Below are 26,308 nucleotides of genomic sequence, written 5' to 3'. Positions count from 1 at the left end.
CCTTGGAAGAAGAGGAAGAGGGGTAAATATAGCCCAGTGCTGAAGGGTTGGCTGAGTGGGCTGGACAGCTGAACCCCCAGGCCTGGTTACCTTGGTTTGCCTCCGAGGGGTGGGGTGGGGTAGGTGGTGGGCAGGAGGGGAGCTGGTGGGCACCTGCCCTGTGTGCCCTCTCTGCTTCATCACCATTGGTAGGTTTTGGAGATATTACAGGTTGAGCTACCCAATATATTTTAAAATGAAACACTGAAAACTGTTAAACTCTTAACTAAAAAAGTGTCTTTCCCCCCCAAAGAGAACTCTTTGTGAGAGAAGTGAGGGGCAAAACAATATTTTTTAGCCACAGCATGGAGTGCTGTAGATAAGAACCCAACCTGCGGAATGAGATTAGTTCTGATCAATAATTATTACTGGCACTTATCTGGGTTGGTGCCTGCTTCAGTATGAAACTTTTGGCCCAAAATGGTTTGTTGGGGAATTCTTAATCACCATCCAAAAAACAAACTGCAAAAGAATATAATGACCCCAGACGGATTTGGTGTGAAATTAGGGGACAGGCTGTTCCTGCGGGTTTGACAAACTGTTGCTTGGGGAAATAGCCTAATTATGTAGCCTACGAATACAAGTAATGTTGTATATTCTCATTAAAACTTAGGTGTTGACAACAATGATTAAACTGCTCAGTAGTGTAAAGTGCCTCAATCCCAAGTCCCTCATAAGACCAGCGTGGATATTTTGTATCACCCTGGGGCAGTGAGAGTGAAGATGAATTACTGTCATGTTTGCTTTGTAGCAGGAGGAAAGGAAAGGAGATATGCATCTGGATAGATTGAATATCGCCGCAGCATAGGGATGTGATGTCAACTAACCAGTTATCAGCTTGGCATAAGCACAGACCTCTAACATGGGGACTGCAACCCAATACTACACATATTGGCAACCAGCAGCCGTGGCATGCATCTGTTATCTTTAAGATTAACATGACCCTTGTCCTTCCCCTCCAAGAATTTCATGGCAAATCTAAACGCCTCATAAATTTTGTGTCACTACATCTCCATAAAGTCTACAGTTAGAAGTGTCAGCACTGTTTGCTCATGATCAAAATGTAAAGACTTTTCATCAAGGGTGTACAGCAAAAGAAAATCCCATCAGTACAGTCTAAAATGTACACAAACAAACTGTTCTTGACCTTGATGTCAATTAAAAAATAATTGTAAATGTATATGGTCTTAAGTGACTCTGGGCATAAAACGTTTTCAACTAGAAGATGTGACAACACATTACATTTTGAAAGCATTATCCTTTTGCATACTTCCATAGAATGGAGATTATTAAGATAATGAATCAGCAACTTTCCACCATATTCCCCCAGGTGTTTGATATGACAGGAAATGGCAGAGACTCTTATTTGTGTTTAGTAAGTTAGTAGACATTTTGGTAAGGCTTTGTTGGCACTTACCATCATAGAGGGTAATCATATTCTTACCTCTTAACCCACTGGGGACCTGCCAGTCATAGTGGTCGGTCACGCCTACAACGGAAGTGACGAACATAGCCGAGAGCGTGACGAACGGTCGCTCGAAAATACAACAAGGAAGTGGATATTAATAGGAAAGAGGAAAATAATATTAAGATAGAGGCAAATTCGAACTTTTACATTGCTGTCAATTTCTAGTTTTAATTATCGGGGGGTATAGTCACCTTGGACTTACCCAAAAGCCCGTTGCAATCCATTTACATAATCGTGGATCCAGATTCTAGCAATGAATACGGACGTGGAATTTCACATCAGACAAAATTATCCGTGGAACAAGCTACCCGCAAATGTCAAACAGGTACAGTCCGTTTGTAAATGTCGTAGCCTATGGGTAAGGGTAATTTGCATCTGTCAAAGTCCCCTCTCCCGAGCCTTAATGTTAACATTTGCTTGACAGCACATCTGTTCGGCTGGGGTGATTTCACCAACCACATCACTATTTTGCTTGATTTCATTCATCCTATAGCTAATGCAAAGAAACGCATACAAGAATTCCTTTGCAGTGGCCCTTTCTTTTTATCAGCTAGCTCCTTGGTTAGCCCGTTAAAAGCTAGTTAAGGCAGCTTACAATGAGTAGCTAGCTAGCTAACTTAGAGCATACACCATAACTGCAGCGTAAGTTGGTGCAGCCCTGCGTCTTTAATAAGAAATCGACTGTTTTCAGGAAATGTGCATTTGCTGACGGTCGGTAGAATCCCACCACATCAAATCCGACTGAGGCTCTGGAGTTAGCTAGATTAGCCACCGTAGCCCCTTAATGAAACGGCTTACCGAGGTGCTCTCCAATATGTGCTAAATTGTCTCAGAGGGTCGGTAACGTGGAGATACATATTTTTGTCTTATTTGTGTCAAAGATCTTACAGATAATTTGTTTTAATGAATTCACTTTTTTTGCCTTTTCATTGTAAAGAGCCTTGGAAATTCCCAGAGGGAGTACGAGAAACATGTTCTGCTGTACAGCATCCGTAACCAGTTACGCTTCCGCAATAACCTAGGTGAGGATGTGTCCAGCTGTTTCACAGCTGACAGGTGCACTGTACGCTAATGTATGTTGCTTAGATGCAGAATATTGTGAAGGTTATGGAGATTAAAATGTTTGGCGTAAAGGGTTCCTTTTTACAACACTTCAAATATGGCATGGCATGAATGATAATCATTTGTTCGTGTATCATTTCAGTGCGGCATGTGAAGAAGGATGAACGGAAATATTATGAGGAGCTGCTTAAGTACAGTCGTGATCACCTGATGCTATACCCCTTCCACCTGTCTGACATCATGGTCAAGGGCTTGAGGGTCACGCCTTTCTCTTACTACATTGGTATCATGGAGGTACTACACACTTCTCCACACTTTGGTGTCATGTAATACAATCCAGTTTTATTCCCTGGACAGTTTTGAACATGTTTTGGCATCATCTCTAGGGCATTGTGAAAAGTACACTTGGAGACAGAAGAGATTTTATGTGTTTATGAAAAGGGACTTTGTCAGTATGCACACAGAACTTGGCATATACTTCTGAGCTAACTTTGGCCAACCCAGATCTCAGAAATACTGTGAAATATGAAGACATGGGTGATTCATGAAACACATTATGGTTATTCTGTTAGGTCTGGGCCTGGGATCTGATTATTTGGACTTATGTTGCCAGGCGCTGGTTTATTTGTTTTCCCTTGGTTATTTGAAAAGGCTGTTTAGCGATAAAGCTTCCTTGTGTGTCTGTCCTGCTCTGCTAGAATGGTGCTGTTATTCTGGGGACAGACTTAGAACTCTAGACATATGATCTTGTTGTGATGTTGCACCTTGAGGAATGTGTCCTTGTAACTGTCTCGGACTCTCATTTGCTAGTATGTCTACTGTTGCATTTTGAGGGATAACAGATCAGAATATTTGGGGGTTCTAGAATATATAAGCCTAATACCTTTCAACCTTACATGTGCAGTGTGTAAATACAATTGAAAATTACACCAGGAAACTGTGTTTCATCACAACAATATCGAAAGTGTTTGTCAAAAGTGTATATTTGGAATGTTAATAGAAGCAAAAATAAGACCAAAGATTGAGTTTTTCTTCTAATTGTAGTGCCATATTAGGCACAGGCCACGTCCTCTATTGGTGATGATATGGCAAAGCGGTAGCACTCTTCTCCTTGTAGCAGTGGTGCGTGGTGGAAAAATACCAAATATAAAGGGCTTTTAAGTGTATTGTTCTGTACGTACTGAGTGCTTTTTATGATAACCTCCCCTTGGCTCTTTTGGAGGCCTTTGCGGTGGTACTAAGGAGAGGTCACCTACTGTGAGTGGCAGACAGATTTGCATTAATGTCCAGTCCCCTCTGTCTCCCGCAAAGGCATCACAGTACATTTATGCCGTGCCTGAGCTCAACCCGCAGTGCTGTTTGAATGTGCTTCTTTTTCACCTCTCTCTCTCTCTCTCTCTCTCTCTCTCTCTCTTTCTTTCTCTCTCTCTCTCTCTCTCTCTCTCTCTTTTTCTCTCTCTCTCTTTAGGATATCATGAACGTTGAGAAGAGTTATGACTCCCTGCCCAACTTCACTGCAGCCGATTGTAAGTCAGCTGAACTTTTGCATCAGCTTGTCCACACACACCAACTCATATATATTCACACACACACACACACACACACACACACACACACACACACACACACACACAAATGAAATGACTGTTTTTCATGTCATGTTGCAGATTATTGTTTGATTGCACCAGAGGTGAGAGAGTGGTGTTCCATAGTAGAAGAGCGGTGGGATAGCTTTCTGGTAGATCACACTCCCATCAGTTTGTGTGCTGCCTTGCAAGAGCTAACACTTTTGTTGAATTTCAAATTTAAGTTGGCAGAGTCAGATTTATAAACAATTTGTTGTCTCAAAGGAATGTTCATAGAATTGATGGATCAAAGCATCACAAGGTTGTTGTCCTCCACTGACTATCAGAATAGCTTAGCTCTTTGGCAATGGACATGTTGACATCACAAACTTGTAGTCATGTCTGTTGTGCTGATAATAATGATAACATTGCTCCCTCTTTGTGTAATATGACTTAAATGGGACTTCTTTTCCTCATTGCTTAGATTTGAATTGCTGTCCCACCTAATTGAATTGCTGTCCCACCTAATTGGTCTGATTGCATTTTGCAGTAAAAGTTCTTGACTTGGTTATGTCCTCACATGGGTTTAAGGTGATGTGAAGGTGTAGAGGAATTCATGGCTATGTGCCCTGTGTGAGGGCAGATTTGATCGAGAGACCATGCCCTCAGTCTGTGGAGCCTACGGCCATATGTTAATCCCCTAGTGCCAGAATGCCCCGCTGTGTACCGGCCACGGAGGGCATTAGGGCCGTGTGTGTGTGTGTGTGTGTGTGTCTGTGTGCGTGTGTGTGTGTGTGCGCTTCTGGTGATGCATGTAAAAGATGGCTTCTATATCCTTGTTATGTGTGTGTGGGTGTAGGCATGCATGATGGTGCACGCTAGTACGTATTTTCTGTTCATGTGTGTAGCTAGAGACAGCCTTGTGTCTGTTTGTGTTTGTTCATGTGTGTAGCTAGAGACAGCCTTGTGTCTGTTTGTGTTTGTGTTTGTGATTGTTCATGTGTGTAGCTAGAGACAGCCTTGTGTCTGTTTGTGTTTGTGTTTGTTCATGTGTGTAGCTAGAGACAGCTTTGTGTCTGTTTGTGTTTGTGTTTGTGTTTGTGTTTGTTCATGTGTGTGGTCATCAGCTCTAATCTCTTAGTGAAAGGTGGGGAGCTCTGCTGTAAGCCCAACAGGTTTGGCACCCTGGCTCCCCTGGCCCAGAGCCCAGAGGTCAACACCTACAGAGGAGAGTGTGTGTGTTGGTCCGTTTGTGTTTCAGCAAGACCTTGTGTGTGTGACAGAGAACCTTTGTGAGGAAGAGAGAGAGAGTATGAGTGTGGGAGAGAGAGAGAGAGAGAGAGAGAGAGAGAGAGAGAGAGAGAGAGAGAGAGAGAGAGAGAGAGAGAGAGAGAGAGAGAGAGCTTGTGTTTTTGAGGAGAGGCACAGGCCCCCGACATCTTTGTTGTGGGGTGAAGGGGGAATGGGGAATGGGGAATGGGGTTAGCACAAAGGGTGGAGGATGGGGCACTGTCCCAGAGTCCCACATACTCATCAGCCACGGAGGGCCATTCCCAGAGCGCAGTGTGTGTGTCCTATTCCTGTAGCCAAGGTTAGAGAGAGCTGTCACACATGGTAGTCATTCTTCTGAGTGGTAAAACAATACCTAGAGAATGTTTAGTGTGTGTGTGTGTGTGTGTGTGTGTGTGTGTGTGTGTGTGTGTGTGTGTGTGTGTGTGTGTGTGTGTGTGTGTGTGTGTGTGTGTGTGTGTGTGTGTGTGTGTGTGTGTGCAGTGCTACATGGCATGTGCCGATGTGCAACTGACACCATGACATTTTACACTTTTAACTTTTAACACTTTCCTGCATGAAATGACTCTCTAGATGAATTGGAATTTGTGAAACTGCAATATGCTTGTGTTGTGTTTAATTTTTTAAAAAGGTTCAGGATGCTTATTTTGCATTGGTGAGTGTAGTTGCATCGTTTGAAAATAGGACCCAAGACGGTTTTGTATATTATTTGAAGGCAGTGTTTCCTGTCCCACCTTCAACTTGTGGCTGATGCCATACTGTTGTTATGTATTCATTTGCTCATGGCCGTGTTACTCTTCCTTCTGCAGGTCTTAGGCTTCTGGGCATCGGTAGGAACCAGTATATCGACCTGATGAACCAGTGCAGGTCCTCCAAAGTAAGGAAAGCTTTCATCATCATACAAAAAGTTTCCCCCATGCTTGAGCCAAACCAGTGTGTTCCTTTTATAGTTACTATAGCAACATGGTAGCCAGAGTGTCTGAAGATATTTTGAGCACCGTGCCGACGGCTTGCCAAGAACGTATCAAGTGAAAAGGGCTTGGTGTTTGTAAGCATGCGTTTGGCTTTCACCTGATTCATAGTGTCTGCCTCTCTGCCGCAGAAATTCTTCCGCAGGAAAACAGCACGTGACCTCCTGCCTTCCAAACCTGTGGAGATCACGGTGGAGCCATGGTGGGTGGTGCAGACCGGCTACATCACCGAGGATGACATGAGGGTAGGGGCTCCTGTAGAACTGGCTCTTAAAGCTCACAGAGATTAGCATTCATAAGTGAGTGTGACTCAGATTGTTCTCTGTAGGGCTGCTGGGGAAGTGTTGCATCGTGATTCTACAATCAGGAAAGTTAAATAATCATATCAATCAATAAAACATTTTTAAACAACATAATTGAAGAATGTGCAGCCAGCATAATGAATTTAAACAGCTCATTAAAACCCATTTCACTGGGGTGTAATTCAGGTGTAATTATGAATGAAAATGCATGATGAATCTAATATCCTAATTAATTACATTTTTACAGAAATTGTATTTACAATCCAGTCCAGAAGGCTATCAAATATTTAGTATATAGGCATAGGCCTACTGCTGGGTAGTCTTTGAAAAAAGGAGACAGTTTTTCATATAATGTGTCTTTCTAAATTTTAAAAATAGCCGTTGAATTATACGTTTTTAAGGGGGAATTAGAGATCAAATCTGATTGCTTCTATTTATGAATACAAAAAAAGGACAAAATGCATCCTGATGCATTGAGAATCATTTTATAATGACCCGTTAGTTACCCTTTGAATCGTAATCGTAATTGTAATCGTAATCGTAATTAAATTGAGAGGCCAGTGAAGCTTCACACTTCTAGTTTTCAGGCTGTGTAAGCTGTACTGAGCTACTTGTAACTACAGGATAGCCATGCTTACTTGGGTCTGTTTGTAAATTAAATCCAGCGCTCTAAAAATGGATTGAGGCTCTGTAGTTTGAAAAAAAATGGAGCATTCCATTTCTCTACAAATTAACAATCACTTGAAATATCATTATTTTAGCCTCCGAAATGAGATTGTAGCCATTAAAAACAGCGTTCCTGACTGTGGGCTTATGCCAGTGACCGTGTCCTTGCCTGGCTTTGCTGTTTTTAATACATTGACTCACTAGCACCTCTTGAGGTACAAAGTGGTAACATGAGAGGGGACAGGCCGGGGCTAGCTGTTTAGCATGCAAACTTCAGTGTATATCTTAGCAACACCGAGCATAGGTGTTTTTGAAATTACATCGTTTAATATATATATATATATATATACATATATATAACATTCTGGTGCTATTCTAGTTAGTTTTTGAAACAACTTACATATTGTACATATGAAACACATTTTGACCAAACTTTACATTGTGGACATTTTGAAGGGAAAAAAGAGAACACTATTATCTTGGGGCCACCCATATTACCTAATGGCATGATGCCTTTAGCTCTGTGGTATTATAAGTGCTGTTGCGGTGATATAACCTTGGAGCAACAATAACAACAAGAGACAGCTTTGGTACTTGAAGAACACTACCTTTGTTCATAATAGTGCAATACTAGTAATACCAACAATCATTGGTTCAATTCCCAGTGAAGTCTGTTGATAATGAGCATTTACCTTCACTGCTGCTGCTGAAATCTATTCAGGTCTTTGTAAGACTAAAAGTGAAGGGGAATTAGCTGATATGAAAGCCCATTATCCTTGAGAGCATGTAGCTTGTCATTTTAGAGATGCTTTTTAAGGCCATCAACCTGACTCTCTGGGAGGAGGCCAGTGTGTGTGTGTGTTAGTGTAGTGGGACTTGGATGCCCCTTACACATAATACATCAAGATAAAAAGGGCGAACACAAAACCAGTGGATGGATTAATTTTTAAAGCATTCTCTGCTACGTGAATGAGTAAAAATTGCTGGTAATCTTTGTTCATTTTCAGGACCGACAATTGATCATGGCGTGTCATATTTTCCATGTTGTACTTGCGAATGACGGCATCTGTGTGCCGTTTTGATTGCAGATTTGCTCACCGGGCGAGAAGAAGGCCATAGATAAGATGATCGATGCAGGTCCCCAGCTCGCTGGGTCGATGGAGTACAATGTGGTTCTGAGTAAGTGTTCGGTGTATGTGTGTCTGCCCTGGAGGGACCTCCTGGCAGCTCCTCGTCTGGAAGCACAGGCAGCCTGGGAGAGGCATTGATGACCAGTGGGGCTGCCGGGGCTCTGAGGGAGAATCTGGATTCCATGTTTGAAGTGATGAAGTTCTAGACCTCAGGCAGCGTGCTCTGTATAGTCCTCATCATTAAGAGATTTATCAAGCAACTCATTTACAGTCCTGACACATAGATCTCGATGAAGATGAAGAGTAGGTGAAGTGTATACTGAATATCTGGTTTGATGATCATGTCTGCCTCATTTAGGTTCATTTAGTCGAAATTGTTTTAGTCTGTTATGTTAGTCTTACATATATTAGGTGCTGCTTACGCTTGTCAAAAATGCTCTGTCAAGTGTGATTTTTGTCTTAAACTCATTGAGTTTTTAGTCTCCCAGATGAAGCTCTCTCAGTTTTCCATGTCCTCTTGTCCATCTTACAGGCTTGTACAACCGTGGCTACATCTACCTGGACGTGCCCATATCAGATGACAGCTGTATATCAGGTGCATGTTCCTGCCTTCTAAACACATGACATGGCATCACATGACATGACATGACATGACATGACATCACATGACATCACATGACATCACGCCTCACCTGAAACACTGAGGCCCTCGCCACTTCTCTTCAGCAGTTAGATGAGAGTCACACAACTTAGGGGAATAAAATGGCATCAAAATGAGAAAAAAAGTCAAACCCAACCTATAACATAGATTAACTCCCTCTTACAAAAACACACACAATGAGCTGTGTGTGAATGACCAAATATATACAGTATATACAATATATTTAACACAAAAAGTTCTATACAAACAAAAATAAGTATGAAAAATGTAAAACATTTTATGTGAATTGGGCATTGTCACTGTCAATCTTTACGTCAGTGCAAAACTAGGATATGCAAATTAAGGTCATTCATTAATACCATGCTGTACCAAATAAAGGGTGTGTCCAAATCATGTGCTGGTTTGACCAAACTGTGAAAGTTGGTACCACTAGTACAGCCAGTGGAGAAGTCAGCCCTGCTGCTTACTCTCTCTCTCTCTCTCTGTCTGTCTGTCCATCCTGGGCCATTTTCTACCCTCCTCACAAACACCAGCTTATATTTACTCTGTTTATCCTCAGGCCTATGGGGGGTTGTTGGGGGGCTGTGGGGGGTCTATGGGGGGCTGTGGGGGGGCGGGCGGGCGTAATGGGGCCTTTGGAGTGGGGGTGATCTGAGGGGGATAATGGGATGATCACAAATCCATTTGGAAGGCAGCAGAGACAACATTGTGAGAGGGTTGTCATTACAGGGTTGTTTTTGCAAATAATTATTCTCTCTGTTTCTGTGTCACATTGGGTTCTGTCCTCTCTTTCCTCTTCCCTTCGGTCTTGCTTTCTTTCTATCCCTCTCTCCCTCTCTCTCTCTCTTATTTGTTCTGTGCTCTCTTGTTCTCTTTCTTGCTCTGCTTCTTACGTTCTCCACGGTTCTGCTCCATGTGTAGTGCCCCCTCTGGAAGGGTTCGTGATGAACCGGGTGCAGGGGGATTATTTCGAGACGCTTCTCTACAAAATCTTTGTGTCCATCGATGAGCAGACCAACGTGTCCGAGGTGCACTTCAACTCGCATGATTTTCAGTATATATTTACAGCAATGCAGATTAAATAATAACTTCATTCTATCAATATTCTATCAATACTATGCTGTTAAACAGGTGAGGTACTCTTATTTCTTTCAGGCAGCCAGTTTCTGAGTCTTTTTTTTTTTTCCTTCTTTCCCATTTTAGCTGGCGAATGTTCTTGAGATTGACTTGGGGCTTGTGAAGGTGAGTTTTGAAATGAGCAAAAAAAAAAAAAAAGAAGCCTCCCCCTCTTGTATCTCCATAGCTGTCAGGCGAGAAATGATGGTGCTCACTTAGGTCCTGAAAAGCTCTGAATCCCGACTGCAGTGTGTGCTGCAGTGGCACAGACAGACAAATGGAGAGGCAATTTCCCCCAAATCCCTCGACGCGCTGATGCCTTTCTGCGCTGAATGGTGGTTGAGTGTGTGCTCACGCTCCGAGTGCCGCTTACATGCTGTCCTCACACTCAACAACACAATACAGTTTCTCTCCGTTCCCTTTAACCATAGAGTTGCCAAATATAAGGGAGAGGCTACAATGAGTGTGTCATTGGACATTTAATTAAAAAATCCCCAAATGTATTCATGTTTTAACTGAATTTATGTTGGGTGTCTCGACGCTCATGGCTTTGAGATTGGCAGAGTGCAGTATTCAATTTACAGCTGTGTACTAATGCCATTAACCCAGCCTGTATTTTTTGTAACGGAATGAAATGGGGAAAATAATATCATTTTAGTTAACCTCACTGTCCTCCCCTCCTCCATCAGAACACACACTCCCAAAAAAAACACCCTTACTCAAACTTAAATACATGTGTACATAGCCCTTAAACTTCATTCACACACACACACACACACACACACACACACACACACACATATACATGCATTCATGTATGCACACACAACCACACACTGCACCCAGAGCACAGACGTATGAACACACACACACTCACACACACACACACACACACTCACTCTCACACTCACTCAGTATTCGGTCACCTCTTCCTCTGGCGAGCCCCCTGACTGAGAGCCGTCTGATTTTGAATGTTGAACCTAAATTCCATTTGGGCTGACCTCATTTCACTGGGCTTTCCTCTGTTGGACTGAAGGATGAGCCTCCTCCCGCCTGTTCCCCCATGATGGGGTGCCTTTGCCAGCATACTTCCATCTTCTCAAGGGTCTAGTTCACCTTCCAGGAGTGGGAAGACACAGTCGTGTATTTTGAATGATTGAAAGAATGGCTGAGATGTACAGTGAACTTGCAAAAGTATTACGCCTCCCTGAAAGTCTTCACCATTTTCTCTTCTACAAAAGATACTTAAACATATTTTCCCAGTCAGTATTGTCATTGTGAACACATGTTGGAGTATATTTCTTAAGTTCTAAAATGCTGTAGTATATTTCTTGTTATTTGTCTACTAAAATTCAAAATTAATTAAAACTAAAATATCCTGTTGCATATGTGTTCAACTCTTATACATTAATACTTAATTAATAAATAACAGCCTTCTGAAGTGAGAGTATCTCCTTATAGTATTTGTATAATTTGTCATCTGCCTTAATCTGGTAGTCAAAAGTACCGGGGTTTGAAAACGTATGCAAGTGATATATTTCAGTTTGTTATTTACTTATTTTTATCATTATAAACCCTTAGAGGTCTATATCCCACTGATGGGAGGTCAGGTTGTTCTTGTTGTCAATATGCCTTTAAAGCTCCGCAAATGTGTGTCCTAGAATCATAAAAAGAACACCCCCCAAAACTTTTAATCTTCTACATATATGCCACTTGTGCATCAATGTTTTTTAGTTAGAGGAAATATACAAAAACATCAAGGCATGTCAGACTACCTAAAAAAGTCTAACAGGCCTTAGTCCCCTAAGGGCAGACAAATCACTTATTTTGCCTTTGTAAATACATTAGAATAAATGTTAACAATACAATTACTGATTTGGAAATGATGTGTATCCTAAGACTCATTTTCAAGTTTAGTGGTCCAACCATTTATCTCAAGTTTTTGTTGCCAAAATATCTCTAGTAATATAGTAATATAGTAATATAGTTCTAAGACAAATATCTTGATTCTCTGTTTCAGGTGTTTTTATGCATCTGCTGCCATTGCAAAATGTAATCACGTGTTAAAAAAGTTCTGAAACAATCGGATGCATAGGAATATTGGAAAAATACTTATCTTACGATGCAGTAATTATTCAATTATTTAATTAAATATTTGTAATTAAACAAGATTCATAACCCAGATGAATTTTTCTTGTTAATAAGAGAAGCTGTGGTTTGTACCGTTAAGCAGAACACATACAGTTAAAATCTTCAGCCATCTCGTAATTTTTTGTATTTTGGACTGAGAGGACACTTTGCCTTCTCAAGACCGCCAACGTGTGCCTCGAATAACAAGCTGCAACCACTAGTCCATCTATGATTCTGAAAAAGTCAATAGTGTCTGATTGCTTTCTTAGAGGTGGGAGCTTCTGCAGGTACAGACGGACAAGCTGCGTCATGCTATGTGACTCATTTGTTGACTGCATTGAACATTGATGACCTTCAACCTCATATTAGTGAGGTACAACATCGCAGTAGTCCTGACTAAAAGTTTTCCGTGTTCTCTTTGACTTTTCCCAGAATGCCGTGTCCATGTACTGCCGCCTGGGTTTTGCCTTTAAGAAGGGCCAGGTGATCAGTCCAGAACAGCTTCACCTCTCCTGGAAGAGCGCCCCCTCTGTCAACCGACTGAAGTACGCCTCTGTCTCCACTACACTCCAACATGTAGATGCCTGTCAGATCTCAATCGTTTTAAGACTGACGTCATCCAGTCACGAGCACTGTGAAATATGCTGTTTTAAGACTGAAGTCATCCAGTCACTAGCACTGTGAAATATGCTGTTTTAAGACTGAAGTCATCCAGTCACTAGCACTGTGAAATATGCTGTTTTAAGACTGAAGTCATCCAGTCACCAGCACTGTGAAATATGCTGTTTTAAGACTGAAGTCACCCAGTCACTAGCACTGTGAAATATGCTGTTTTAAGACTGAAGTCACCCAGTCACTAGCACTGTGAAATATGCTGTTTTAAGACTGAAGTCATCCAGTCACAAGCACTGTGAAATATGCTGTTTTAAGACTGAAGTCACCCAGTCACTAGCACTGTGAAATATGCTGTTTTAAGACTGAAGTCACCCAGTCACTAGCACTGTGAAATATGTGGTTTTAAGACTGAAGTCACCCAGTCACTAGCACTGTGAAATATGCTGTTTTAAGACTGAAGTCACCCAGTCACTAGCACTGTGAAATATGTGGTTTTAAGACTGAAGTCACCCAGTCACTAGCACTGTGAAATATGTGGTTTTAAGACTGAAGTCACCCAGTCACTAGCACTGTGAAATATGCTGTTTTAAGACTGAAGTCACCCAGTCACTAGCACTGTGAAATATGTGGTTTTAAGACTGAAGTCACCCAGTTACTAGCACTGTGAAATATGCTGTTTTAAGACTGAAGTCACCCAGTCACTAGCACTGTGAAATATGTGGTTTTGTGCTTCACAGTGCAGCGTGTGACCTGGAGCTCAAAACATTCACGGCTTTGTTAGTGCATTACCATTTCACTCTTGACCTTGGTGCTGTATTTTGTTATGGTTCATTGTCTAGTTCTTACTGTGTGTGTGTGTGTGTGTGTGTGTGTGTGTGTGTGTGTGTGTGTGTGTGTGTGTGTGTGTGTGTGTGTGTGTGTGTGTGTGTGTGTGTGTGTGTGTGTGTGTGTGTGTGTGTGTGTGTGTGTGTGTGACAGGAGCACCATGGACCCCCAGAAGATGCTCCTGTCGTGGGAGGGTGGTAGCCCAGTGATGGAGGCAGGCTCCTCAGCCACTGACACAGACACCACCAGTCTGGAGGACCAGGGTACGGTAGCCTACCAGGGACAAAGGAAGGATTTGAATAAACCAAATTAGCAGTGCATTCATAGACATGTATTTGGGGAAAATAAGAGTGTTTTATCTTTTAATACTGTGTAAATGGAAAAGGTTTAGCTGACTCTGTAGGTAGCACAGGGTAGGCTTAATAAAATGTGTGTTTTTGAGTATATATGCGTGTACATAGATTGTTAGTAGATATGTCTGTGTGTGTGGTTTTATGTGACATGGGGTTTTGTGTGTTAATGTAATATTGGGTGTGTGTTTTGCTTTCTCTCTGCATCACTATTAATATTCTCTCCTGTGTGTCTGTTCTTTCTCCTGTGTGTGTGTGTGTGTGTGTGTCTGTGATTTCTCCTGTGTGTGTGTGTGTGTGTGTCTGTGCTCTCTCCCGTGTGTGTCTGTGATTTCTCCTGTGTGTCTGTGATTTCTCCCATGTGTGTCTGTGATTTCTCCCGTGTGTGTCTGTGATTTCTCCCGTGTGTGTCTGTGATTTCTCCTGTGTGTGTCTGTTCTTTCTCCCATGTGTGTCTGTGATTTCTCTCCTGTGTGTGTCTGTGATTTCTCCCGTGTGTGTCTATGATTTCTCCCGTGTGTGTCTGTGATTTCTCTCATGTGTGTCTGTGATTTCTCTCATGTGTGTGTCTGTGATTTCTCCCGTGTGTGTCTGTGATTTCTCCCGTGTGTGTCTGTGATTTCTCCTGTGTGTCTGTGCTCTCTCCTGTGTGTGTGTGTGTGTGTGTGTGTGTCTGTGATTTCTCCCATGTGTGTCTATGATTTCTCCCGTGTGTGTCTGTGATTTCTCCCATGTGTGTCTGTGATTTCTCTCGTGTGTGTCTGTGATTTCTCCCGTGTGTGTCTGTGATTTCTCCCGTGTGTGTGTGATTTCTCTCATGTGTGTCTGTGATTACTCTCGTGTGTCTGTGATTTCTCCCGTGTGTGTCTGTGATTTCTCTCATGTGTGTCTGTGATTTCTCTCGTGTGTGTCTGTGATTTCTCCCGTGTGTGTCTGTGATTTCTCCCGTGTGTGTCTGTGATTTCTCCCATGTGTGTCTGCTTACTCCTGTGTGTGTCTGTGATTTCTCTCGTGTGTGTCTGTGATTTCTCCCATGCTCAGACACAGCCAGTGTGAGCAGTCTGAGTATCCCAGCAGCCCCTTCTAAGCGCATCGCCTTCCTGTTTGACTCCACTCTCACCGCTTTCCTCATGATGGGAAACCTGTCACCGGTGAGGGGGGTTGTGTGTGTGTGTGTGTGTGTGTGTGTGTGTGTGTGTGTGTGTGTGTGTGTGTGTGTGTGTGTGTGTGTGTGTGTGTGTGTGTGTGATCTTTCCTTATGATGGGAAACCTCTCACCGGTAAGGGGGGCTGTGTCTGTGTGAGACAGATTGTGTGTGTGTGTGTACTAGCAGTTGATCTTCATATGTATTTTTATATTTCTATTAGTGCTGTCAGTTAAACGCGTTATTAACGGCGTTAACGCAAACCCATTTTAACGGCGTCATTTTTTTTATCGCGAGATTAACACGAGATATATATTTTTTTTTTATTAACGTTCTTTTTGGCCTCGCAAACTGTGTAGTAGGCTAACGTTACGGTTTGAGTGAATGGTGAGCGCGATACGGCGAAATGGATGATAAAAAGCTTCTGAATGGAAAGTTAAAAGTTTAAAAGTTGTGTTGTGCAAAGAAGCGAGCTTCACTGTTGTCTGAAAATGTCAACAGGCAGCTGGCTGAAAGCAAAGAAGTAGTAGGCTTACCTTTTATTGTAAGGTACTGTTACGGTTCATTGTTTCTGAAATAAGAGGCCTGACTGCTATGTTCCCAGCAAACTTGAAAAAAAGAAAATAGTAAGCCATGGTTTAACTGCACTGAGAACTTTAACTGAGTCCTTGTTTACCTGAAATGAGCACTTTATAATTTGATTTTTGGAGCCTGTTTGGCAATGTTGGTTTTCAATCAAATAAAACATTTGCATAAAGCAAGCCAATCCACTTTTCCATGTTGATAAGGGCATTAAAATAAAAATAAAATGATGGAAAAAATAAATAAATGAAGGGACATTTAGAATAGATTCTAAAAATTAGATTCATTTTGAGTTAACTATGACATAAATGCGATTAATCGCGATTCAATATTTTAATCGTTTAACAGCACTAATTTCTATACATGGATATGTATTTGTATATTTGTATGTATTGTGTACATGTTTGTTGTTGTTTATGTGTGAGTACATGCATGACAAACAAAAGTTAGTGTGATTTAATGAGAGATGGAGAGAGACAGAGGGAGAGAATATATACGCGTGTTTGTCTGTGATTATTGTTCTACTGTTCGTTCTTTCAGTTCATCTGTGTGTGTGTGTGTGTGTGTGTGTGTGTGTGTGTGTTATGTGTAGAACCTGAAGAGCCATGCCGTTACCATGTTTGAGGTGGGCAAACTTTCAGATGAGACCCTGGACAGTTTCCTGATGGAGCTGGAGAAGGTAACACTCACAGCAGTCACCATAGGAACGGGAGATTCCAGCCTATCAGAGCAATCAGTGGAATGAGATCCAGAGAGGGTGGTCTGGCGGGCGGGGGGTTGGGGGGGTTATGGGTGCCCGTAATGCCAGGGGATGTGTGCACGTGAGCAGCCAGGGGGATGTGTGCACGTGAGCAGCCAGGGGGATGTGTGCACGTGAGCAGCCAGGGGGATGTGTGCACGTGAGCAGCCAGGGGGATGTGTGCACGTGAGCAGCCAGGGGGATGTGTGCACGTGAGCAGCCAGGGGGATGTGTGCACGTGAGCAGCCAGGGGGATGTGTGCACGTGAGCAGCCAGGGGGATGTGTGCAAGTGAGCAGCCAGGGGGATGTGTGCACGTGAGCAGCCAGGGGGATGTGTGCACGTGAGCAGCCAGGGGATGTGTGCACGTGAGCAGCCAGAGGATGTGTGCACGTGAGCAGCCAGGGGGATGTGTGCACGTGAGCAGCCAGGGGGATGTGTGCATGTGAGCAGCCAGAGGATGTGTGCACGTGAGCAGCCAGGGGATGTGTGCACGTGAGCAGCCAGGGGATGTGTGCACGTGAGCAGCTTCTCACATTGACACAGAAATGCACTCACTTGCAGTACTAGCACCCTAGCACTCGTGTGTGTGTGTGTGTGTGTGTGTGTGTGTGTGTGTGTGTGTGTGTGTGTGTGTGTGTGTGTGTGTGTGTGTGTGTGTGTGTGTGTGTGTTGGTATGTGTGTTGGTATGTGCATGAATGTCCTTGGATCTCATTCATGAATGTGTATGTATGCTATTTGCTCTGTGTAATCTGATGTGTGTGTGTGTGTGCAGGTTGAGAGCACTGCAGAGGGGGAGGCCCAGCGCTACTTTGACCATGCCCTGACCCTCAGGAATACCATCCTCTTTCTGCGCTACAACAAGGAGCTCACCTCCGATCAGGGACCTGACGTAACCAACATAGGTAAAATCATGCATACACACACACACACACACACACACACACACACACACAGAGAGAGAGAGACACACACACACACACACACACACACACACAGAGACGCACACACATATTCATTAAACCTATACATATACACTATGTCACTTTTTCCTTGTTTTTGAAAGAAAAGCAATTTTTTCTGTCCATTAAAAAAACAAATTGATCAGAAATACAGTGTAGACGCTATTATATGTTGGAAATGACTACCGTAGCTGGGAACGGCTGACTTTAATGTGTTCCAGTGGCAGCTTGTGTTTTCTATTGCAAGTTTATAATTTTAAAATCAATTTTGATCAAAAGCGAAACCCTTTTGCAATTATGTCAGCACAGCTGAGAACTGATTAAAGAAGCAGTACAACTGTCCTTCTTTAGACTAGTCAAATATCTGGAGCATCAGCAATTGTGGGTTCAATTACAGACACAAAATGGCCAGAAACGAAGAACTTTCTTCTGAAACTTGTCAGTCTGTTTTTGTTCTGACTAATGAGGGCTATTCCATGCGAGAAATTGCCAAGAAACTGAAGATCTCGTACAGCGCTGTGAACTACTCCCTTCACAGAGCAGCGCAAACAGGCTCTAACCAGAATAGAAAGACGTGTGGGAGGCCCCGGGCCCCAACTGAGCAAGAGCACAAACACATTAGAGCGTCTGGGTCGAGGAACAGATGCCTCTCGGGTCCTCAACTGGCATCTTCATTAAACAGTCCCCGTAAAACACCAGCCTCAACATCAACAGTGAAGAGGAGAGTCCAGGATGCTGTTGCAAAGTGGCGAAGAAAAAGAAAAGATTAAGATGGGTAGAAGAACACAGACACTAGACAGAGGAAGATTGTGTTGTGGACAAACAAATCAAACACGTTTGAGGTGTTCGGATCACAAAGGAGAGCATTTGTGAGGCGCAGACCAAATGAAAAGATGCTGGAGGAGTGCTTGACAGCATCTGCCAAGCATGGTGGAGGCAATGATAGTGACAGACAGACAGACAGACAGACAGACAGACAGACAGACAGACAGACAGACAGACAGACAGACAGACAGACAGACAGACAGACAGACAGACTTTACAGACTTTACAGATTTTATTGAAAAAAAAATCGTATTCAAATTGGTATTAATGTATTAAAAATGGTATGTACGTATATACTTGATTCCTATTACCTTGCTGCTATTACACCTGAATTTCCCTTAGGGGATTAATAAAAGTGTATCTATCTATCTATCTATCTATCTATCTATTTACCCTTACACAGAAGGGAACAACTGTCATCTTTTTGGCAATTTGACTTCTGCAATGGTATTATGTATTCAGAGTGAAGGCAAACACAAACAAACACTGAGTCGTTTTTGAACAGCTCTAATTGATTCACAGAAATGAGCATAAACATATGTCCCCCCCCCCCCCCCCCCCCCCCCCCCCTCTCTCCCCCTCTCTCACTCACTCCCTCCCTCACTCACTCCGACATGTACGGAGTTCTGTCACTCTTCCGTTTGGTCAGAGTGTCTCACACTTACTCATGCACATGCACTCACAAATAGTCTCACTTATGTAGACACTTTCTCACACATACTCATACTCTCCCCTCCACACACACACACACACACACACACACACAAACACACACTGGCCCTATCTGCCTCTTTACTGGCCCTCCGTCCAGTGCTAGCAAATGAGGCACATTTCTTGGACTAGAGTCTGTAGGCTTTTAAACTAGATATCAACACTCACCATACACTCCCTTATGCACAAAACACACCTGTGTGTAATATCTGCCTCTATTCATCAGGCCTTGAACGTGCACATACACCTGTCACCTGTATAACCTGTGCTCTCTCTCTCTTTCTCTCTCTCCCTCCCTCCCTCCCTCTCTCTCTCTCTCTCCCTCCCTCTCTTTCTCTCCCCTCCCTCTCTCAGGTCTTCCTCTGGACCTGCTGCGCTGTGAGAGTCTGTTGGGTTTGGACCCGGCCACCTGCAGCCGTGTGCTCAACAAGAACTACAGGCTGCTCGTCTCCATGGCCCCGCTTAGCAACGAGATCCGGCCAATCAGCAGCTGCACACCGCAGGTACCCCCTCCGGCCGCGTTCTATAACTGCACCTGTCCACACGCACACACACACACACGCAAACACACACACACACACACACACACACACACACACACGCCTTCACACCTGAGAGAGTCAGATTCAGGTAGGAGGTGGTGTTTGAGCTCCCAACTTTTTCCTAGCTCTCCTCAGCATATTGTGTTCTTGTGTGTGTTAGTGTGTGTTAGTGTGTGTTAGTGTGTGTTAGTGTGTGTTAGTGTGTGTTCGAGTGTGTTTGTGTGTGTGTTAGTTTGTGTTAGTGTGTGTTCGAGTGTGAATGTGTGTGTGTTTGTGTGTGTTTGTGTGTGTCTGTTAGTTTGTGTTAGTGTGTGTTCGAGTGTGTTTGTGTGTGTGTGTTAGTGTGTGTTCGAGTGTGTTTGTGTTAGTGTGTGTTTGGTCTCTGTAACCCCCCATCCTTCTGACCACAGCTGCATTGACCCTGTTGTGAGAGTTTGAGTCATGATCTGTTCTTTCCCTTTTTCCCCTCTTGTCCTCTACTTTACTGCTCTCCTCTCTCTGTGTTTCTCTCTCCTCCCCTCCTCCCTCTGTATTCCTCTATCCCTCTCTTCCCTCTGTCTCTCTCTCCTCCCTCTGTATTCCTCTATCCCTCTCTCCTCCCTCTCTATTCCTCTCCTCCCTCTGTGTTCCTCTATCCCTCTCTCTTCCCCAGCACATTGGTCCTGCCATCCCAGAGGTCAGCTCCATCTGGTTCAAGCTCTACCTGTACCATGTGACTGGCCAGGGTCCGCCCTCTCTACTGCTGTCAAAGGGTTCCAGGCTCAGGAAACTACCAGACATCTTTCAGGTTCGTCTAGATGTGTGTGTGTGTGTGTGTGTGTGTGTGTGTGTGTGTGTGTGTGTGTGTGTGTGTGTGTGTGTGTGTGTGTGTGTGTGTGTGTGTGTGTGTGTGTGTGCGTGCGCGCGCGTGTGCGTGTCTGTGTCTGTGTGTAACTGAGAGACAGAGTGAGAGAATATGAGTGTGTGGCACTGTATGTGCAAGGATGGATATGTGTGTGTGTGTGTGTGTTTGTGGGTGATGGTCAAAACTGTCTGGACCACAAGACGAAACCTTGCACTGATGATTCTTCCATACCCCTGCATATTTGCAGTCTGTGTCATGCTCTCCCGCTCTTTCAGGTGTATGACCGGCTGCTAATTACTTCCTGGGGTCATGACCCCGGTGTGGTGCCGACCTCTAATGTGCTGACAATGCTCAATGATGCCCTTACTCACTCGGCTGTCCTCATCCAGGTAGGGAGAGAATCATGCACACCGTCCTTAGACTGCATCCGCTATGGGCCTTGATTGTTTCATTTATATTTTCTTGTCGTTTTACCATTCAATTATAAGGATAACGTCTATTTCACGACAAGTACCCTACATGCCCAACTCATAATATTTTAAGGAGGATCTCACCAATAATGGTAGCTTATGTTTTCCAGTAAGATGCAGTCAGGCGAGACAGCACAGACACAAAAAAAAGACTTTCCAGTATTGTATTGTATGTGGCCTGTCACTGGCAGCAGACAATTCTCTCAGATATTCAGCATGTCCGTCTGGGAGTCTGGAACTATTGTGACTTGACCCTAGCTTAGCTTTGATGTAGTGAGACTTCTCCCTCTCTGACCTCTTTGTGACCTTAGTGTGACCTCTCTGTGTCTGTAGGGTCATGGTATGCATGGCCATGGAGAGACCGTTCACATCCCCTTCCCCTTTGATGAGGAGGAGCTCAAAGGAGGTGTGTAGCCTTGTTATTATCATTATTATTATTATTATTATTATTATTATTATTTGTACTTAAACACACACATCAACAGTCCTGCTCAATCACTACTACACATATACACATCCAGAGATGCTCACATGTCACGACCATACACACACACACACACCATCATATTCTCAATGACATCCTATTATTCCTTCACAACAAGAGTGACCATGGCTGGTTCCATGAGCTTCAAATCTGATTCAATAACAGAAGGTCTCCGATGTGTAAACCCAGCAGCAGAGGAGATCCCCTTCATCATATCTGATGGTAGATAGTGAGCTCGGTGAGTCGGCTCTTACTCATCTGGGGCAGAGTGCCAGCAGACCACACGGGGGCTGAATGTGTCTCCACCAGCGTCTGTGTTTCTCCATCTCTCGTCCTCCTCCTCGCTGCGCTCCAGTCTTTCCCATCTGTGTCTAAAATACGCCGCGGTCTGTTTGCAGAGTTCTCCTACTCCAACATGGGGGTGCATGGAGCGCTGAAGAGCCTGCGTGAGCATGTGGACCTGGAGCACCAGTGCGGCTACATCACCATGCTTAACCACAGCAACCGCCACCGGCGCAGGAACAGCGACGTCTCTGACGGACGGGGTGAGTGAACGTGGGGACCGGGTGGTGATCCGCAGTATCCATTTGTGAGGTCACGTCACGCACCAGTCCGGGTTGATCACCCTCCTTGAATCGTCAGATCTAGGGTTTTAGTTCAGAGTGAGTCGTTAATGATTAAAGCAGCAATACGGAGTTTCTCGTCCAAAACTAGTAAACTAACTACAATAACTTGCAAACACCACCAACAGTCCAGCTGACACTGATAGAAACTTGCCAACACACTAACTGGTGTCTTTTAGCAGTTTAGCTGGCAATGAAAGCTTTTCTTCCATTTTTGCAGGGTGTACCAGCCCGTTACACAGAACTACATAGGGCATATCCTGGAAGGCTAGTGGGGAAGGCACAAGTGTTTATCTGTCCTTCACATGACCATATGCTATCAAAATGAATTTGAGGATGGTACCAAAACTAGTTGCCTGTAAAACCATACCTCAAAAAGTGTCAAATTGTTGCATAGTGTTACTTTAACCTTTTGTGTCTCACATCTCAGAGGAGAAACAAATGTGTAGAGAAGGCCGCTTTAAAAGGACCTTTCAAATGCCAGTAAATAAGTAATTAGCCTTGCCTTAAGGCTATTGGATTACACTGAAGACAGCTGATGCTAATCTCTACCCTCCTGCCAAACTTTTTATAGAAGCACATCTTGTTCCTTTATTCAATAACCTCTTGTAATTGTGCTTCTCAGAGACCATTGATTGGTAGGTTGATCAAGTTAGCAGAATGCTCTTCGTCTCTGGCGTGGTGTGTGTATGCATCTGTGAGCCTATTTCTGACTGTGTGTGTGTGTGTGTGTGTGTGGGTGTGTGTGTGTGTGTGTGTGTGTGTGGCGTATGCGTGTGTGTCCTTCAGTTGAATTGGGGCTGGGTGGTGGCTTTGATGCTAACGGTAGCACAGAGTCCTTTGAGCTGGTGACTGAAGACAACAATGGGGAAGGAGGCAAGAAGCCGTGTGCTGAAGGTAATGGAACGCACCCATCCAAACGTGAGGCATTCTGGGTGAAAACCATGCAGTAGGCAGAATGATGATTTGGTATTTATGTGCATCTTTCTGCATTTGAGAGAGGTAGTGACCTGTCCAATGTTCCTGCAACGTGTACCCACAAAACAGGAATCTCCGACAATGCATAAACATATCTCTTATCACTGCAAAGCCGGCATTTTCATTCAATTGTGAATATTACATGAATCTAACAACCAGTTTATAGAATAAAAGAATGAGTGGATCTTTAACGTGGCAATGAGAGTGGGCAGCTGATGTCATATTTGTGTGCCATACTGTCAGCATCATCAAGTGAGGACGAGTGGGTGCCTCTGGAGCTCTGCTTTGGGATGCCACTCTTCAGCTCGGAGCTTAACCGCCACATCTGCCAGAAGATCGCTGCTCATAAACTCTGCAGCAGAGACAGGTAACACCCTCAACACCCCACTACTACTACTACTACTACTACTACTGCTACTACTACTGCTACTACTGCTACTACTACCACTACTACCACTACTGCTACTACTACTACTACTACTACTACTACTACTACTACTACTACTGTTACTGCTACTACTGCTGCTACTAAAACTATAACTATTACTACTACTACTACTGCTACAGCTATACTACTACTACTACTACTGCTACTACTACTACTACTACTACAGTACTACTGCTACTGCTGCTACTACTACTACTACTGCTACTGCTATTACTACTACTACTACTACTGCTACTACTACTACTACTACTACTACTACTACTACTGTTACTATTACTACTACTTTTACTACTATTAAGTAAAAACAGAAGTTGATCTGCACACAGGCAGTCTTTTGACCATCCAAGACCGATAGGCGCATTGAAGCAAGGCCACTTGTTAGCATGGCCAGTAGAGAGGAGCTGGTACATCTGGAAAAAGATGTTGGGCAGTAATAGTTCAGTAGGTTGTGCAATACGGCAGTATGATTAACGTCAGCTGGATTAACGTCAAATTGGTTGTCCAATTCTCTGTGCTGTTTTTCTTGCTGTATCCATTTTGTTATTATATAAAAATGGTGTTTGCAAATTGTAACCTGTGTAATTTCACATAATCAATTGAATGTAGCAGCATTCATTTAATGTAGTTAAATGTGCTTGAATATATCCCATGGAGATGGCTATCTGAGAATCTAAAATGGTATTCATGGGGACGTACTACTCCTCTGAAGATTCTGTTATGTTAGAAGTTATTATTTAGGTATAGGTTGACGTTATTTAATGTTTTAGTTGATTATAATCAATTTGTTGTCAAACAATAAGTAATTCATAACTTATGTGTTATTTGTTAGTACATATTTATCAAAAACCGTTGACAATGTATTATTATTATTATTATTTATTAATATTGTTTTATTTCCACAGTCTGCAGGAACTGCTCCACTCCAGCCGGAAGCTGTCTCTGAAAGTGTTAAGCTTCGTCCAGTCATTCCAGGTAAGAACCTTCCGTGACACTTTGTGCCTCCACTGTATAAATCAGCTTCATCTGTCGGAGCTCACAGTAGATGTCTTTCCCCCTCATCATTCATGATCAGTGTCCTTATACATATTAGTGAATGCACCTCTGACCTGGAGAAGTGTCATTTATTTATCCCATCTGATACCCACATAGCACCCTTTCTAAAGCTTCTATCTGACACCCGCAAGCTGAAACATACAGTATATCAAAGGGCTCAACAACAGATCATTTGGCTTTAAAGGGATTTCTGTGGTTCTGCTGCGAATCCTCAGGACTTTCACTAAAACCATAGAGGTAGAGGCCCTAAGGCATGCAACCCTAAGGTTGGGAATGACCTTCTAGCTAAGGTTTCAAAGCAGAACTCTAAATAAAGAATGTGTATAGTACAGATGTGTGTGTGTGTTTGTCATCATAGTCTCATCAGCACTATCAAATGTGCACTCAATCCTCTTCCTGTGGTCATTGGGGTGATCATGTGACCCACGGCATGACTGTTGTGTGTTTGTGATCCCACCTCACCTTTCTCCTCTGGCCGGTGTCTCAGGACGTGGCGGTGCCAGCGGACCCTGACAGTGGGGTGACTGGTCCCCTGAGCCAGCCGCCGGCCGAGGCGGGGGTCCCGCTCCCCGCCCTGAACCTGCTCTTCAAGGATGGCCAGCTGAAGCTCTGGAGCGGCCGGGCCCCACCCTCTTTGCACATCTCCGCCCTACAGAGGGACGTACCCACATAGAAACCACGCCCCCTTGACCCCGCCTGCTCACTCTTTAGGCCCCTCCCTACACACCCACCTCCCCATGGTCAGTCCGTTATTGATCACTTATGTCTTGAATAGGTTGTCATGGCAACACTGGGTTTAGTTCAGCTCCATCCCTTGGCCAATTGGTGCTGTTGTTGCCACCGGCGATGCCGCTGATGTCATATCTGGAGGCATTTCTCAGAAAGGGACCCGAGGAACGCACAGCCCCTCCTGAGCCATACTTACTCAGACCAGCCCCTTTCTCTCTCTCTCTTTCCCTCTCTCTCTCTCTCTCTGTCTCATTCTCTCTCTCTCTCTCTGTCTCTCTTTCTCTCGCTCTCTCTCTCTCTCCCTTTCTCTCTCTCCCTCCCTCTTTCTCTCTTTCTCTCTCTCTCCCTCATTCTCTCTCTCTCTCTCTCTCATTCTCTCTCTCTCTCTCTGTCTCATTCTCTCTCTCTCTGTCTCTCTTTCTCTCTCTCTCTCTCCCTCTCTCTGTCTCTCCCTCTCTCTCTCTCTCTCTCTCTCTCTCTCGCTCTCTCTCTCTCTCTGTCTCATTCTCTCTCTCTGTCTCTCTCTCTCTCTCTCTCCCTCTCTCTGTCTCTCCCTCTCTCTCTCTCTCTCTCTCTCTCTCTCAAACCCTCCAGACATGCACTCAGTAAATATCACCTCGGTCCACACAATGAGATTACTCATATAACATGGAAAGATCAGAATGAAAACAATATAACAAAAAAAATCACAAAAACCTTATATTGATGGTCTCTGTATATAGACTTGGCTTGGATAATATATCATGTATAGGACCAAACGTGTGGCCATATGGTGGTGGCCTGGTACCCTGTATATATGACCCCAGCCTCCACGTGTTGTCATGTTCTGTGGTATTTGATGCATGGAGACATTGCACACTATCTCATAGGAACATTCTCAGGCTGTCTGAGTACCTGGTTGGCTTTTGCACAGAGTCTTTTGGAAGTTCTTTATGTGATCAAAAAAATGTTGATTTCTTTGTTTATTTGTTTGTCTGTGTTGGT

At 43.7% G+C, this 26,308-nt stretch overlaps 2 protein-coding genes across 5 annotated transcripts in view; both read left to right on the top strand.

The window, feature by feature from the left end:
• Positions 1–11,071, top strand: part of spire1a (spire-type actin nucleation factor 1a) — a 57,947-nt gene extending 46,876 nt beyond the window's left edge. For all 4 annotated transcript variants that reach the window (XR_004165894.2, XR_004165893.2, XR_004165892.2 and 1 more), the window contains one exon: positions 11,056–11,071. The gene's annotated coding sequence lies outside the window, so the exon portion shown is untranslated. The remainder of the gene's footprint in view (positions 1–11,055) is intronic.
• fam91a1 (family with sequence similarity 91 member A1) lies at positions 1,485–25,616 on the top strand. The gene is made up of 24 exons (XM_012836056.3): positions 1,485–1,832; positions 2,445–2,529; positions 2,712–2,863; positions 4,038–4,095; positions 6,234–6,301; positions 6,527–6,640; positions 8,452–8,542; positions 9,026–9,088; positions 10,076–10,182; positions 10,358–10,396; positions 12,833–12,945; positions 13,994–14,103; positions 15,232–15,341; positions 16,509–16,595; positions 17,431–17,560; positions 19,508–19,656; positions 20,348–20,482; positions 20,815–20,928; positions 21,343–21,415; positions 21,892–22,038; positions 22,906–23,013; positions 23,338–23,461; positions 24,445–24,514; positions 25,083–25,616. The coding sequence occupies exons 1-24, from the start codon at positions 1,761–1,763 to the stop codon at positions 25,266–25,268; spliced, it is 2,505 nt and encodes an 834-aa protein (XP_012691510.1). The 5' UTR covers positions 1,485–1,760; the 3' UTR covers positions 25,269–25,616.
• Positions 25,617–26,308: the final 692 nt, after the last annotated feature.

The sequence above is a fragment of the Clupea harengus genome, chromosome 19 (genome assembly GCF_900700415.2).
Source record: "Clupea harengus chromosome 19, Ch_v2.0.2, whole genome shotgun sequence".
Classification (NCBI taxonomy): domain Eukaryota; kingdom Metazoa; phylum Chordata; class Actinopteri; order Clupeiformes; family Clupeidae; genus Clupea; species Clupea harengus.
The sequence above is the reverse complement of the archived record's forward strand: the minus strand, read 5'-3'. Positions and strand labels throughout refer to the sequence as shown.